This window comes from Ursus maritimus, unplaced genomic scaffold, assembly GCF_017311325.1.
Source record: "Ursus maritimus isolate PB19 unplaced genomic scaffold, ASM1731132v1 scaffold_29, whole genome shotgun sequence".
In the NCBI taxonomy this organism is placed as follows: Eukaryota; Metazoa; Chordata; class Mammalia; order Carnivora; family Ursidae; genus Ursus; species Ursus maritimus.
In genome coordinates, this window is record NW_024425452.1 from 14,571,389 (window position 1) to 14,586,544 (window position 15,156).

Below are 15,156 nucleotides of genomic sequence, written 5' to 3' on the forward strand. Positions count from 1 at the left end.
CAGTTTTCTGAAATGCAGTTACACTACCAAAGTTTGCATCAACCTTTGAAACTATTGGTGGTTCAACAAATCTGAGAGCAAACAGAAAGCTAACACCAGTCAGGAGTCATTTAGCAAAATGCCTTTCAAATGTAGTTTCAAAGAGACTCTAACGTAAAATTTTTTTCTTAAGAAACACCAACTAATTTTGGTACTTGCAAAAAAATGGGGGGACCTCAAAAATCTCTGTAAATAATACTAAGACTTTTTCAAAACAGAAGCCATTAAAAAACAAAAACAGGGGTGCCTGGGTGGTGCAGTCATTAAGCGTCTGCCTTCAGCTCAGGGCGTGATCCTAGCGTTATGGGATCGAGCCCCACGTCAGGCTCCTCTGCTGAGCCTGCTTCTTCCTCTCCCACTCCCATCTGGCTGTCTCTATCTCTGTCAAATAAATAAATAAAATCTTTAAAAGAAAAAAATAATAAAACAGGATGATTCAATAGCTGAAGGAGAGATAACAAATGCTAAATTCCTAAAATACTCGAGAAAAATTGCTTCTAAAATCAATCTCATCGGGGCTCCTGGCTGGCTCAGAAGGTTAAGCTTAAGCATCTGCCTTCGGCTCAGGTCATGATCCCAGGATCCTGGGATCAAGCCCCGCATAGGGCCCCCTGCTCAATGGGGAGTCTGCTTCTCCCTCTCCCTCTGCCCCTCCCCCTCCATTCGTGCTCAGTCTCCCGATTTCTCTCTCCCAAATAAATAAAATCCTTAAAAAATAATAAAATAAAATCAATCTCATAACATAGTTTATAATATTCTTATATTACATATTGCATTTTTCATATTTCATATTACATTTTCATATGACATGAATTTCCAAGCCATTTTCCCTATGTGATCATTCGGATTTTCACATAAGCAAACTGATCAATTTTATGATCTGAAGCATGAAAAGCTTAGCCAGAAGAAACATATAAATGTGTTTCTTTTTTTTTTTTTTTTTTAAAGATTTTTATTTATTTATTCGACAGAGATAGAGACAGCCAGCGAGAGAGGGAACACAAGCAGGGGGAGTGGGAGAGGAAGAAGCAGGCTCATAGGGGAAGAGCCTGATGTGGGGCTCGATCCCAGATCGCCGGGATCACGCCCTGAGCGGAAGGCAGACGCTTAACCGCTGTGCCACCCAGGCGCCCCCATAAATGTGTTTCTTATACATGAATGAAGGCAGTTAAACTTCGTAGGTAACTCTTATAATTGTACCCTAGTTAAATATTATGTAATTTTACTAGGGCCTTGCTGTAAATATAGCAAATCAATACGCAGCCTGATTATCCAAGGTGTGCATATTTCCAAAACTGAGTCATAGATATGGTAAAAAGAAAATTAGTATGGCATGACTGGACTTACACGTAAGCAGGTATCATTTGACTAAGTAGAAAAACATGATAATTGCCATTCTCTAGGTAGTCTTTAGACTGATCACAAGATGGAACTCATTATACTTTTCTAAATAAGAATTTCCAATTCCAAGTTAGCAATGTTGCCAATGCTTGTCAATGATAGGCCTGCATGATGATTAATCACTGAAAGAGAAAACTAAACAATCTCTAATGGCAAAACTGAATATCCTAGAAGACAAGCTGGCAAAAATAAAGCCTCAGATTTGGGTTTATTTTATTTTCAATGTCTTCATGGCAATGGAACATTATTCATGAGAATGTAAAAGCGTAATGGCTGGTATTTCTACTGGCAAGATAGAGGCTCAACCACTGACATGCATCCCATCCGCCCTTCCCTCCAGCCCTGCCAAACTCACCAACTATCCATTCCCAGGCCACCACACACTGCTCCCTTTCCCAGAAATAGCCCAACTTTAGTCACCACCTGGTAGCTGGCATTCATCCTGCAAAGTCTATCTCTAGTACCAGTGAAAATTTCTCTAACACCTTCCTGATTCTACCACAACACTCCCGCTCTACATCCCTTATTTATATTGCGATGGATTCATCACCAATAGATTACATTTATGAACACTCCCAACAGACACGGAAACATACAACATTATCCTAGCATCTCTGGATCTAGCACACAGAGCTACTGATAGAGGACTACTGTTTGATAATGCTTACCTTCAGAGATTCAGTTTGTGATGCTCGTAACAAATATTTTTTAAATAATAAATTGATCTCCTGAAATTACTTCCCTTATTTATGTAAAGTATAGAGACAAAAAAAAAAAAAAAAAAGCCCAGTCGCTTTGAGTGAGGATGATTACCACTGCTATAAATAGCCTTCTATTTTGGCATAACCAGTAAAATCATTCTAATCTTAAATTATCATAGTACTAAGAAAAGTTATTTCATTTAAATAAGAAGGAACATTTTTATTTTACCAAAACATTGTTGTGTTCCACTTTAAACAGATCTGGATCTAAATTCTAAATACTGGTGATAAATTAACAGTCATAATATCTTGTTTTCTGGGACCTAAAATACACTGGATTCTATAATCTATGCCAGAGGATCATTAGGATTATATTAGAAGTATTTCTGTGGCTGGTCTTCCTTTTTCCTCCAGGGACGAAATGCAGAGTTTCTTAATACATAATTCTTTTTGAATGACCTTCTGCTTTAAATTTCTCTAAACTTAGGATCTAATTCCCAACCATTTATTCACATTTTGGTCTGTCATTTCCTGGTTTCTGCTTCCAGTCGCTTGGGAGTTGTTTCTTGCAAGGTCTCCGATGTCCTCCTTCTAGGTCACACCAGTTCTCAGTCTTCATTTCCTCATGTTCTTCAGTGCCATTTCGTACTGCTCACCATTCCTTTCTACTGGACATTCTCTTCTCCCAATTCAGCAACACGACATTTTCTTGCTGCTCCATCTGTCTCCCAAATGTTCTGTTTTTTCTGTTTCCCTAGATGGATCTTCCTCCTGCACCCCAAATCATGGGCTTCCCCAGATGTCTGTCCTTAGCTCTCAGCTCTTCTCCACGCATGCTCTTCTCTTGAATCCTCTCAAGATCCCTTCTCTCCAATGGACTCAGTGACCACTTACACTGATAACTCTAAGTGTGTTACCTGCAGCTGACCTCCCAGCTCTGCTCATGTATCTCCAAGTGCCCAGCACACAGATGCTCGGGATGCCCGCCCGGCCATCAGACCCATCCAGATGGTGCTTCTGTATTCTGCCTCCCCTGACCATCACCCTGCTTCTCTCAGTCATCTGCGGGTTTGTTGTTTTATACGCTGAACCGTTCATGGGTCATCTTTAATCCCTCTCCTTCGACCTCTCTGCTCCATGGCCAAGTCCACTGCTTTCTTCCTTCAAAATGTCATCCTTTGGATTCAGTTTTTCATACCCATCTGAGTCCTGGCCTTTATCACTCCCCTCGGAGATGACCACCTCAGCTTCTTCACATCTCTCTCCCTAACCACAGACCCTGCTCATTTCGATCTATTTTACGTAAAATTGATAGACTCAGTTTCCTAAAACATTAAGGTCAGAATGGTTAAGTGATGTACCCAATGTCATCAACTGCCTTAAGTTGGAGTCAGTGGTGACACTGAGCTCTGCCTCCTCGCGCTTTCCTAGGCCGCAGAGTGCTCCAAGTCCAGACACGCCCACCTGTCTCACAGCTCTGTTGGTGATGAAGGGACTGGCTCCGTGCTCCAATAGGCCTTTAATCTTCCCATGTGGGTTCCTGCAGTTTCAACCCTGCTCGAAGTTCTGGGACCTGATCCACTGAGGACTAATTAAAGGATCCCTGAGAATGCTGCTGAGGATCTCCACATGAAATTTGCTTTTCAGCCCATTCTACTTAGTCTTTACCCAATTGTAGAAACAAGGTCTGGCTCCATGCCCAACTCCCTGCCTTGGTTCAGTGCTCAATCCCCTCGTTCCCTGAGGAAGGGGTGCTCTAGTAATAGGGGCCCTCAGTTCTTTAGGGTCCTGCCTCCAGCTCCTGTTATTGGATCTTCCTGATGGCAAAAGCCCAGCTGAGGGAACATTTACCTGTATTAGCTACCCTGTAGTCTGGCTGATGACACCTAGTTGCTGGGGTCTCCTCCAATTTCCTACCGGTACAATTTTGTTCAGCTGCCTGGAACCTACCTAGACTCTAATTCCTACAGCTCTGCCTGTCAGATTCATCCTGTTCCCAAAAGAGCTCCAGGCACACTATTTTCCACCATTCCCTTATAAACCTTAAATCACAGAAAATTTTTACAAATTAAGGAATAAGTCTTACTCCTCTCATGATTTGGTTCAAAACCTCAGCTCCTTTCTGAAGCTGGCAAGCTACTACCTCTTTCTCTTTCAAGGTCTAACTGAACAGCAGTCAATCGGTATGATTTGCTGCCTGCCTACTATGGGTCAGGCTCTGGGGTGCACATAGAACACTGCATAAGCAGGAAAATGGGTAATAAACTAAAGTTCCAGAGTTAGAATTCACCTTAAATCAAATAAAGATCATTTTTTCCAAAATGCATCATTTTACAAAATAGTAAAAATCCAAATCAGCCCTCAATGAGCACAGATGTATTAGCTAAATCGTAGTTAATTAATCTGCATTTACTCAGGACATCTGGGTGGCTCAGTCGGCAAGCCTCAGACTCTTGGTAACTGATCTCCCAGGGGTGGGACCAAGCCCCTCCCAGGCTCCACACTCAGTACAGAGTCGGCTTCAGATTCTTTCTCCCTCACCCTTTGCCCTACCAGCTTGTGTGTGCGCGCGCTTTCTCTCTCTCTCAAATGAATAAATTAAATCCTTAAAAAAAAAAAAAAATCTGCATTTACTCTCCTCAAATCTACTTCGAGAAAGCACAGCCCTACACAAAATATGGCTACTTCTAATTCAGGAGATCCCTTCATGAAAATTATACTGCCATCTAGTGTCTATCAACAGGAAAAAGTAGTTTTCATAGCTGAGAAACTAGAATATCAACAAAAACCATTCTAAGTAAGGAAAGAATCATAAAATGTCCATGTATCTAAGTCAAGTAATACTGTCCAATAAACAAAAGAAATATGTCTGCATTCAGTAAAAAGAAATCTTTGTCTTCCAACACTGAGACTGAAACCACTTCAACGCAGGAAATTGAGCAAAAATCAAAATGGCCGCATTAATGCTTCAGAAGCTCGATTTTAAACTAAGTAACCTTTTTTACTCTCTTCCACAAACCTTCCCTCCTCGCTTCTTAGCCTTTTGTTTCAGAACCAGGAACCACCTTGAAAACATGATGAGCATGGCTGGCTGCATGTACACAGTTCCTGTGGAAACCAGCTAGATTCTGTATTTCCCTATATATCCCGGGAGCCCCTTCCTCCAAGAGGGCTTGCAGTTTTGAAGGCCTTGGCCTGCTGCAGCCTTTGCCCAGCAAAGTAATGAAGTGATTGTTCCTCTCTATAACCAAACTCTTGTCTTCACATTATATATTTCCGCTCCCGAGCACAGAGGTCGGTTTTCAACAGATTACAAGCATCATCTTATAACCTCATTGATACTAAGCTCATCGATACCAGGAAAGAGGGTACCAGATTCACAGACAGTATGTTACTTGAAAGGAAACATTCAAATATATTATTTAAGAAAAGAAGCCTGAAATTTATTTTCTTTCATAGGACATAAATGTATAACTCATTCTTCACATCAACCACTTGAAAATCAGCAATGAGAGGTTAAAAGAAATGACAATTAAGAAAAATTAAGCTTACCTGAAAGTGCAAAATTATTGTCCATATTAATCCCAAAGTCAACTTGGGATTCCCATCTGTTATGTCATCATTTCTAATATTCACTAATTTCACCTGTGTTATATGAAAAGAAGAGATGAAACTAACTTTTTCAAACACACAAATTATCTTTACCCACATAAAAGCAATTCCAAATTATACAAATTAAAAATCAAAGTGATCTAAATACCAGTAATCCTCAAAATACTGTTACTCCCTATCTCCACTCATTTTAGACTACAAATTATAGAGTAACCAAAAAGGAAAAAACAATTGTTAATTTGATTTTTCTTTTAAAACAAGTATTAAAAGTACTCACTTCTCAAGAGAAAAATACAACTCAAGTTGAGAATTCTTAAATACTTGATATTTTGAAATTAGATATAATGTTGTCACTTGAAAATAAGCTTTATTTTACTCTTACCATTAAGAAACTGTTTTCTAATGGTAAGAAACGCTTACCATTAAGAAACTGTCCATAAGATAGTTCTGAACCATAAAACAGTTTAATAACTTTCTTATACTTCTGTCACAAAATGGGGAGAAAAACTAGCATCATTTTTCTATTTATCTACCATAAATTGTTACCAAGATAAATAAATATATGTCACTGGATATTTGGAAGGCTGCTCAAATATAAAAAAAAATAATAACACTCAGACTTAAAGCTTATTAACTATCAAATTATGCATTTTCAGGTAACCAAAGCCAGTAATGATACCTATCACTTATATCCTGGATAAAAATAATTAAATATCATGAATTAAATACAATAATAACTAACATCTTACTTCCTGGACAAAACACTGCCAAAAACATTTCAGACAAGGAAACATAATTAACCAACAGTCCCTCTGGAAACTCCCACTAGAATTAAGAATAATAAGGTAAATAAAAATAACATTTAACCTATTTAAGCACTGCTTATCGGAGTTTAAAAAATAAGAGCACTTTAATGTCCATAATAAACTAAATAAATGAATAATAAAAAAATAGTGTTTACCTCTCCCCATTTCCCTCCCTCCTTTTCCCCTTACTCCATTAACAAGGAAAATGTTGTCACCTCTGATTTCTCATTGTTTTCAGTAATTTTCCATTCTCCTAATTTTCTTTTTCTCCTTTTTTCTATTAACTGAAAAATTACCAATACTTTGGCTTATACCTCTATAATACCACAATGCCACCAAATCAAGATCCTATCCAATATGGTGTTCATTCCAACAAGATTTCTTCTAAAACATCAAGCTATTTGGAGACTGTTGTCAGAAATATCGTTTTATTTTTAACTACTTTTGATTACCCAATATTATCTACTATAAAAAAACAAAATACTGCCTTACCGCTACTAAGTATTAAAAATGTTTACACTGTTTTTTAAAGTATTATATAAACTATTTTTTATAAAAATAATTTTTCACACTAAGTATAAATAATAAAGTATTGCCCCACTACTAAGAACTGTTCATAGGCATTCTTAACATTCTGTTGCTACTAAAATGTCATTAACTTCCTAGGCAAAGCATTCCAACTCTAACAGAAGGAAAACCAGTAGCTCTTATTCAGATGGAAATACAGCCACTTATAATTCCTCTGGGCTTACACCTACTATTAACTTCCTTTTCTTTGGAGCAAATGTTTGAACGTATTTTTAAATATTTGTCTCACAAAACCGCGAACTTAATTATTACAATTCACAAATTTAACCTTTTCACTCCCTGACATGTCTCTATGTAGATTTACTTAGTCATATATGTTTATATGATTATAGTCTTTGAAAAACATCATACCTGGCGTCTTTTCAAATAGTCAAGTGCAATTTGTACATTCTGTAGTCTGTGAAAACGCATCCGACCTTTTTCTCTGGGCTAAGAATAGAAAAATTCAGGGTATAAAAAAACACCATAGTTTCTGATACCATTCAGCATGCTAAATACTCTTATGATAAATATACCCTATAAATATACTTTATGCTCATCTTAACATGTCAAAACAGTATTTACTATTCAGGTAAACCCATTAGATTTTTCTTAAAGATACTAATTGAATTTAAACAACCAGGGATTTCTCTGAATATGTTTTATTTAAACATATGATTTATTCTATATGTTTTCCTTAAATAAAAGGAAAAGAGAAAATACCATAGAACATACAGACTTTTATAGTCATAACTATACTACAATTCTAGCCTACAGTTTATTAGCTTTGGACGCACAGAAAGAATTAAATACCATTCCCCATTTTGCCTTTTCAATAAACTCTATTGTTACACGGGTTTTTATAATTATATACGTATGGCATGTTAATGAAAATGAGATAAAGTAGCATGCAATTAGTATAAAAATCACCAAGAGGGAGAAAGACAGAGTTTTACTTAGCCATGATAGAGGAAGAGAGAAATGCAATTAAAACCATATATTTCCTCTTTATTTTATTTTAGCTTTTTCACAAAATCAGTTGGACTCTAATAGTTTTACAATGTTTAGGGATGGACACGATTATTTACTGTCTCAGGAAAACTGACAATCCATAATCCTTTTCCTTGATGCCGTTTTCCCTGAGAAAAGCTACACATTTGCAGAAGAAAAACATAAGGAGATAGAGCTGAGAAGATGCTTAACAAAAATACAGAGAATGGAGTTGAAATTTACCACATAAAATCTTCCAAGAGGAAGAAAAGAAAAAAAAAAAAAAAAACCCTGACAGCTTAGCTTCTCAAATATGAATAGGTTATTGAAGCCAAAGGCACCATAATGAAACAGACAGCAGACTACAGAATGGAAAAAAAGGTTCTATGTAACAGGTAGAAATACTGTTGATGAATTCATCCACTGGTTCCAAAAAAAAAGGATAGTTTCCAATGGAATCAGGGGCACTTGGGATGTGGACGACAAAAGAAGCATTATCTGTCTTGCAAAGTGGGCTAAGTCAACCAAGTGTCAACAGCTCTGTTGTTCTACCAGGACTTCAAATTTTAAAACCTTCCCCCCTTCTAAATAAAACAAGACACAGAAAATACGTAAAGAATGTCCATCAAATACCTATTGCCAGTATGATTTAAAGCATAAACTTAAATAGTAAGTAAATTTCCCTAAGTCCCTTCAAATAAGGCAATAGTTGCCACGTTTGAAATATAAATTCCAGAAGTGGAACAAATTTGCATAAAAATCAGCAGGCTAGTTGTCAAGATTTCTGTATTTATATAAAAGGTATATAAAATTCTTTAGCTAAAATGCCATCATATAATTTAAGCACCTATGTTCAATTACCATGCACTGCACAGTAATGGATAAATAAATTTAAAGAGAAAATATTTCCTTCGTCCAGTTCTTTGGTACACACACATCCACCTCACTGTGGGTTTTGGTCCTTTCTATAATTTTCTAAAAAGGAGCCCGAACCCGTGGGTTACTTCTCTACCACGTTAGCGCTCACCGCACTGTAATGGCTAGGTTAGTTGAGTTATGGGGGCCGACACCTACCCCCTTATCCTCATCCTCCACATCCTCATGCTGTTCATATTCGCATGCTTCTGTTGCACTCACCAATCGTAAGGTCTTCAAAAAATCTCGCTCCCTTGGCTAATGAATATAACAGACAGAAGATAGGACAGCAAAGACACAAGACAGACCAGAAATGAAAAGAAGAGCATGAACAGAACATAATGAAGGAGAACAAGTAACCAAGAAGGGGAAGTAATGTTCACAAAGAAGGCAATGACACCTGTGGAATGGGTTAGACCATTTTTCGGAAAGCAATGTTTATTTCTTTGCTATTTGTGAGTCTTTTAACATGTGGTTATATTATGCATCCAATCTCTGCTAAGCAAAAACAAAAACAAAAAAAAACCAAAAACCCCGAAGGTAAAAAAGAAGCCAGAACAAAAATGGTAGTTGAATTATAGAACCGATTATATAAGCAAAGTAATCAAAGTGCTTCAATCTCCCAAATTCACATCATTTGAAGTCTGAAAATGATTAGGAAGCTAACCAGAACACTTTTTTTCAGGCAGAATTCACAGCCCAAAAGGTGAATGTGTCAAAAATCTGAACAGTGTCTGCTGACAACACACCGGTCCCATGTGGACAGGACTACATGTTCTTCAAACTAAATTAAGAAATTTAAAACTTACCAAGGTATCTCCCGAAAGAACCTCTAATAGAGAGATTAAATTGTGTCCATCCCTTAAGTCTTCATAGAGATCATTCACATGTTTTCGAACCTACAGAGAGAAAAGCAATTTAAACTTTTGGTCCTGAACCTGGGATCATCTTTACACTCAGACAAGAACAGGGACAAGTAGAAAACATTCCTCATATGGTGTTCATTCTTGCAGTGATATTTTCATTTTAATTCTCTCGTTACTTAAAAACTAAACTTAAATTTAAAAACCAAAAACTAAAAAAGAGTAAACTTCAAATTAATAACTCCTAAGGACACACAGAATGTTATATTTTTAACATACTCGAACTAGTATAGGCTTGGCCAACCACATGGGGTTACAATTTTTTAAACACAGGCAATGGCAATGACTTCATGATCCCTGGTCTAACAGCCAGCACAACCTTAGCAGGAGGAGCAAGTGTTTACCCCTGCCCCCGACCTGAGTTGGTCTTCCTATTCTCTGTGCCACAAGTTCCAGGATGCCAGAGACACACACTCCATACTTTAAAAATCTAGAAATATAAGCTAGGTGAAGGGTCCATGAGACTCTACATACTTACTATTTTTGAAACTTCCTTGTGAGTCTATACTTATTTCAAAATAAAAAGTTTTTAAAAATTCACACGTGTCAAGTTGGAAGACCTCTGCCCAAATCGTCCTCTGCACAACATAAATCTTCTTGTGATGGAGGGTTTTTATAACCATGTTAACACCAGCACGAAGTCAACACTTAACCTATAATAGCTTCTTCCTCCATTCCACAGGCCTGATTCAAGCTTGTGATTTTAAGAGCACAAACCATCAAAGATTTCCCAAAAGCTTTGTTCAGTCTGCCAAGTAGGGATATCGCCTGTAAATACTTGGCCTACTGTAAGGTTTGCGCTGGAGAGACAAATGTCAAAGCAGGTTATTAAGATGGCTGTTCCACAGTGTCTTGGCATGTTTCCATTTTCTCACCTTTTAGTGATTCTAGGCTGCACTACTTTGTGCTGCTCTCATGAAAGGAGCCAAGGAAGTGGTCCAGAGGCAGAGACCAGAATTCTACCTACATGTGCCCTATGTGCTTTCCAGTTGGTGTGGTAAACTCTTAAGAGTTTTGTACATATGAGTCAAACTTCTTTGCACTTCCAAAATGTCAAGTGAACATACAGCACAAAATAATGCAAAGATCTAAAATATGATCAAAACTATCTGAATACATAACAAGCAAGAAAAGGCCTAATGGAAACTGCAAGGAAACTTTTGACGGTTGAGTTTTTCATCCTAAAAAACTTTTAATGCCATTAAATTTTATTATATTAGTTGACCATATACACGTTTTGCAGGTTTTTTTATTAGTGCCAGAAAGTATTTTTGATTAATGAAGAAAAAATTCCCTTAAGAGCTTCATATCATATTTACTAGTTCTTATGTGCTTTTGCCCAAATCACAGAGCTTTTCAATATTCAATTAACTGTCTATGAATGCATCATTAACTACAAATAATCTAAGTATTAAATTTAGGCTCAATAGCTCTAAATAACTGCTAATATCAATAGTACCTATAAAAATGGCGAGTAACACTGAAAGTGAGTCAAATTATTAAAACAAGTGTTCCCATCTTCACAGACTGACATTTTATTTTGATTTCCTAATTCCCAAGAAATATCAGTTGAATCTTTGATGTCACAAGATAATGATACAACAATAAAATAAGGTTTAAAAAACACTTTATTTCCCTTAAAAAAGAAATAGCACATCATAACACATTTTAGGCAGTCCTAATTTAGAAAACCTATAAATAGCAAAAAAAAGTTATAAAGTGATTATCCCTTCCATTAGAATATTTACCTTGGGATACCATTAAATGACAATCCCCTCAAGTCCTTAATTATATTTCAGAGATGAATCAATTTTCAAGGATCTTCACAGGAACATATCTACTCCATGTATGACACATACGCATGCAGATAAGTAACTTAGTGAGATGAGTACTAACACTTACTTTTCTACTCACATATTAGAGCACTGTAAGAATTCCCTTAGTCCCATGCCAAAGCATGAGTTTAATTTATAAGGCCAAAGACCTACTTAAACACAAGGCAAAAGAGCGATGCTTATAAATTTCTGTACATCAGTGCATCTAAATCTATGTACTTCTCTATGTATCTCCAGCGTAACGGGAAAGCAGCCTAATTCTAAAAGAGCCTGAACCTAAAAGGGATCACATTTATGTAAACAATATTATGTAGTTCCTGATCCTGGCTTAATCTCACAAAATAAATCACTTTATTGTACAGGTATGACATCCTTAGCACATAGTCGGGATGAGGTCTCCCATGACAGTAACTAACACACATCGCTGAGAATTCTGGGCTCTCCAGTCTACCGTACCCGCCCACGCCCTGCCAAAGCCACATTTCAATCCACATCCACTTCCTATGTCATTCTCACTCCCAGACAGTTAAAGAGGAAGTGTGATTCTGAACACTTATTTCATAGGAAGGCAATTTCACAACTTGCTTTGCCAGACAGAACTAAATCTTCTTTCTAACAGCAAGGAAACCTTCCGAAACCAGGTGTCGTTTTTCATATTTATGCAACAGTAAAGAAAAATTAAATTAGGCATGTGTAGAGAAGGATAATAATAATATTATTATGCCATTCAAAACCAAGTTAGTAAAAAAGAAAACATGTAATAAGGGAAAAATAATTAGGAGGCCTGCATTTTAGTCTAGTTCTGCCACAGGTCTCATGAACCAGCACCAGCAGCCTGAACTCTCAGGCCTCAATTTTCTCATCTGCAAAATACAACTTTAAACACAAGGCCTCTAGTTGAAACTAGAGAACAAAAATTCTATTATCTGAGAATAAAATTATCATTTTTAAGAAGCAATGTGTCGACTTAAAAGAAACTATGTAAAATGGAAAGCTGTTTTTAAGTCTTATGGCTTAATTTCTCAAGAATTTTAGGAGAGGGGAACCTGGGTGGTGCATCTGACTCTTGGTTTCAGGTTGGGTCGTGATCTTGGGGTCGTGGAATCGAGCCCCACACTGGGCTCCCATGCAGAGTCTGCTTGGGACCCTCTCTGCCCCTGCCCTCCCCCCCGTCTCTCTAAAATAGATAAATAGATCTTTAAAAAAAATTTTTTAGGAAGAAATAGAGAAATAGATTAATTAAACTTCCGTAATGCCTGAAAAAATCCTGAGGCTTTGTTTATCATGTAATACTGCCTCTTTTTCCTGTCTCAAGTGATTATTCTGAGCATTCACAGAAATACTACATATAAAAAATGCTACATAACTGCAAGATACCATTATCATCGTCTTTATCATCACTGTATTAACAATAAATACAGCAGTGCCTGGCAGGCTCAGTCAGAAGAGCATGCAGCTCTTGATCTCAGCATTGTGGGTTCAAGCCCCAGGCTCGGTGTAGAGATTACTTAAAAGTACAACCTTAGGAAAAAAAAAAAAAAAGCTACAAAACAAACAAACAACAAGAAATACAAATACATACACAATGAACTATTCTAGGTACCTGACCCTGTCTGTAAGTGCTTTATAAATATTGGCTCATATTTCTCACCACAAAAGATTGGGTGTTAAAAGTGTTAATTAACAATTAAAAATCAGCAAATTACATTATGCGGAGCAAGTGGCAGTAGATGTAATGAGTGGAAATAATTGGGATTCTATAGAAATATATGATCAAGTGACCAATTTATGAAGAAAAAAAGGAATTAAATAGTTAAACTGACACAGAAAAGCTCTTTATTTTGCCCTAAGTCTGAGTCATAGACATTTGGCCTGGTAACTTTCCTCCACAGATGACTATACTAACTGCCAGTAGTCTTAACCTTCCACATCAAATTTCATTTTGGAAATTTTCTCCCTGTGGGACAAAAATCTGTCTGAATAAATAGTGCTGGGGGAAGGGATGAAAAAAGTGAAAGCACTCTGAGATACTCTGGGATTAAATTATATAACCTGAATTACATAATAAGGATGAAGCATCATTTTCTGTATTTCATACAATTCTCCCAGAATTTTGCAGTGCTTTTCAAAATGTGTGCACTGCACTGCATCTGCAGTTCACCCCTAGAGGGCGCTAGTCCTTTGCTTAAGAAGAGTCTCCTAAGGAAGGAAAATGAAGTACAAAATGGTGGGGAGGGCACACAGGGACAGAGAGTCTAAACAAGATGCTGGTGATGATGACATAGGCAATTTGCAATTCATTTTTGAGAAAGAATATATTACACCAAGTCTGTATCATCTAAATGGTTTAACTGATCAAAAATACAAAATTTTTATTTTGTTAACTTATAATTGTTTGGTTTTTCACTGACTAAATCAAATTCAACTCTGGAGATAAGATCATATAGCTGCTTATTTAAATAAATGTGCTTAAGACTGCCTTTTTCAAAAGCCTGATCTTGTACTGATTGATGTGAATCTAGACAAATTCCACAAAAATGTTACTTCCCATATTTAAACTTATAGTTACCGTGTAGCTGCAGTTTCATTCAGGTCACTAAATGTTTACCAAGCATCCATTATATGCCAGGTATCATTTAACCTCTAAGAGTACAAAATAATAAGAGAGCGCCACCTCTTAAAGCCTGCAGACTGAGTTGACAGCAATGTAGAAAAGAGCTTAATGTTCCAAGGGGAGGGAAGAGCAAGAACAAAGAAAAACAGGCAAGGCTGCATACAATGTGCCTGAGATCCATGGAAGGAAAGCAGCCCTGAAATCTGTGAAATGTGAGGCACGAAAAGGTGGGCTGGGAGACATGCGGGCTTCATGTGTCACTAGAGGAAGCTCAGAACTTTCCTAAGCAGAGAGAACCACTGAAGGCTTTTAAGCAGAACAAGGACCCAGTATCTCTGACCAATATAAAGGCTTCTTTGTAAACTATTATCTTGAACAAAAATAAAAGTGTTATCATGAACAAATCCAAATCACAGATAAAACCGCCGAGGGTCCAGTCTATACACAATAATGGAGGAAAGGTCTCTCAGAAAAAAGCAGAGAGGGCATGCTTTCAGAAAATCTTGGTGAAATGCTCACATGCTAGCACAGTAAGGAGCAAACACCAGCCACAAGAAGCATTCACAATCCTCTCTTAAAGAAGTCCTACATCTAAAGGGGACAGTATTCTGCAAAACAACTAGCTATCTTTAGAAAGGAACATAAATAATAAAAGAAGACTTGTCCCAAATAGGATCGTCTCACAGCCTACTAATTGGATAAAGTGACGGGGGACAGTCAGCTTCAGTGAAAACTGTGAATTAAAATGCTTTT

General features: G+C 37.1%; 1 protein-coding gene across 2 annotated transcripts in view; it reads right to left on the reverse strand.

The window, feature by feature from the left end:
• DST (dystonin) overlaps positions 1-15,156 on the reverse strand; it is a 342,160-nt gene that overhangs the window by 207,981 nt on the left and 119,023 nt on the right. For both annotated transcript variants that reach the window (XM_040643592.1, XM_040643591.1), the window contains exons 3-5: positions 9,841-9,930; positions 7,499-7,576; positions 5,694-5,786 (exon numbers count right to left, since the gene is read on the reverse strand). In XM_040643592.1, the coding sequence (XP_040499526.1) occupies positions 5,694-5,786; positions 7,499-7,576; positions 9,841-9,930 (261 nt within the window). The remainder of the gene's footprint in view (positions 1-5,693; positions 5,787-7,498; positions 7,577-9,840; positions 9,931-15,156) is intronic.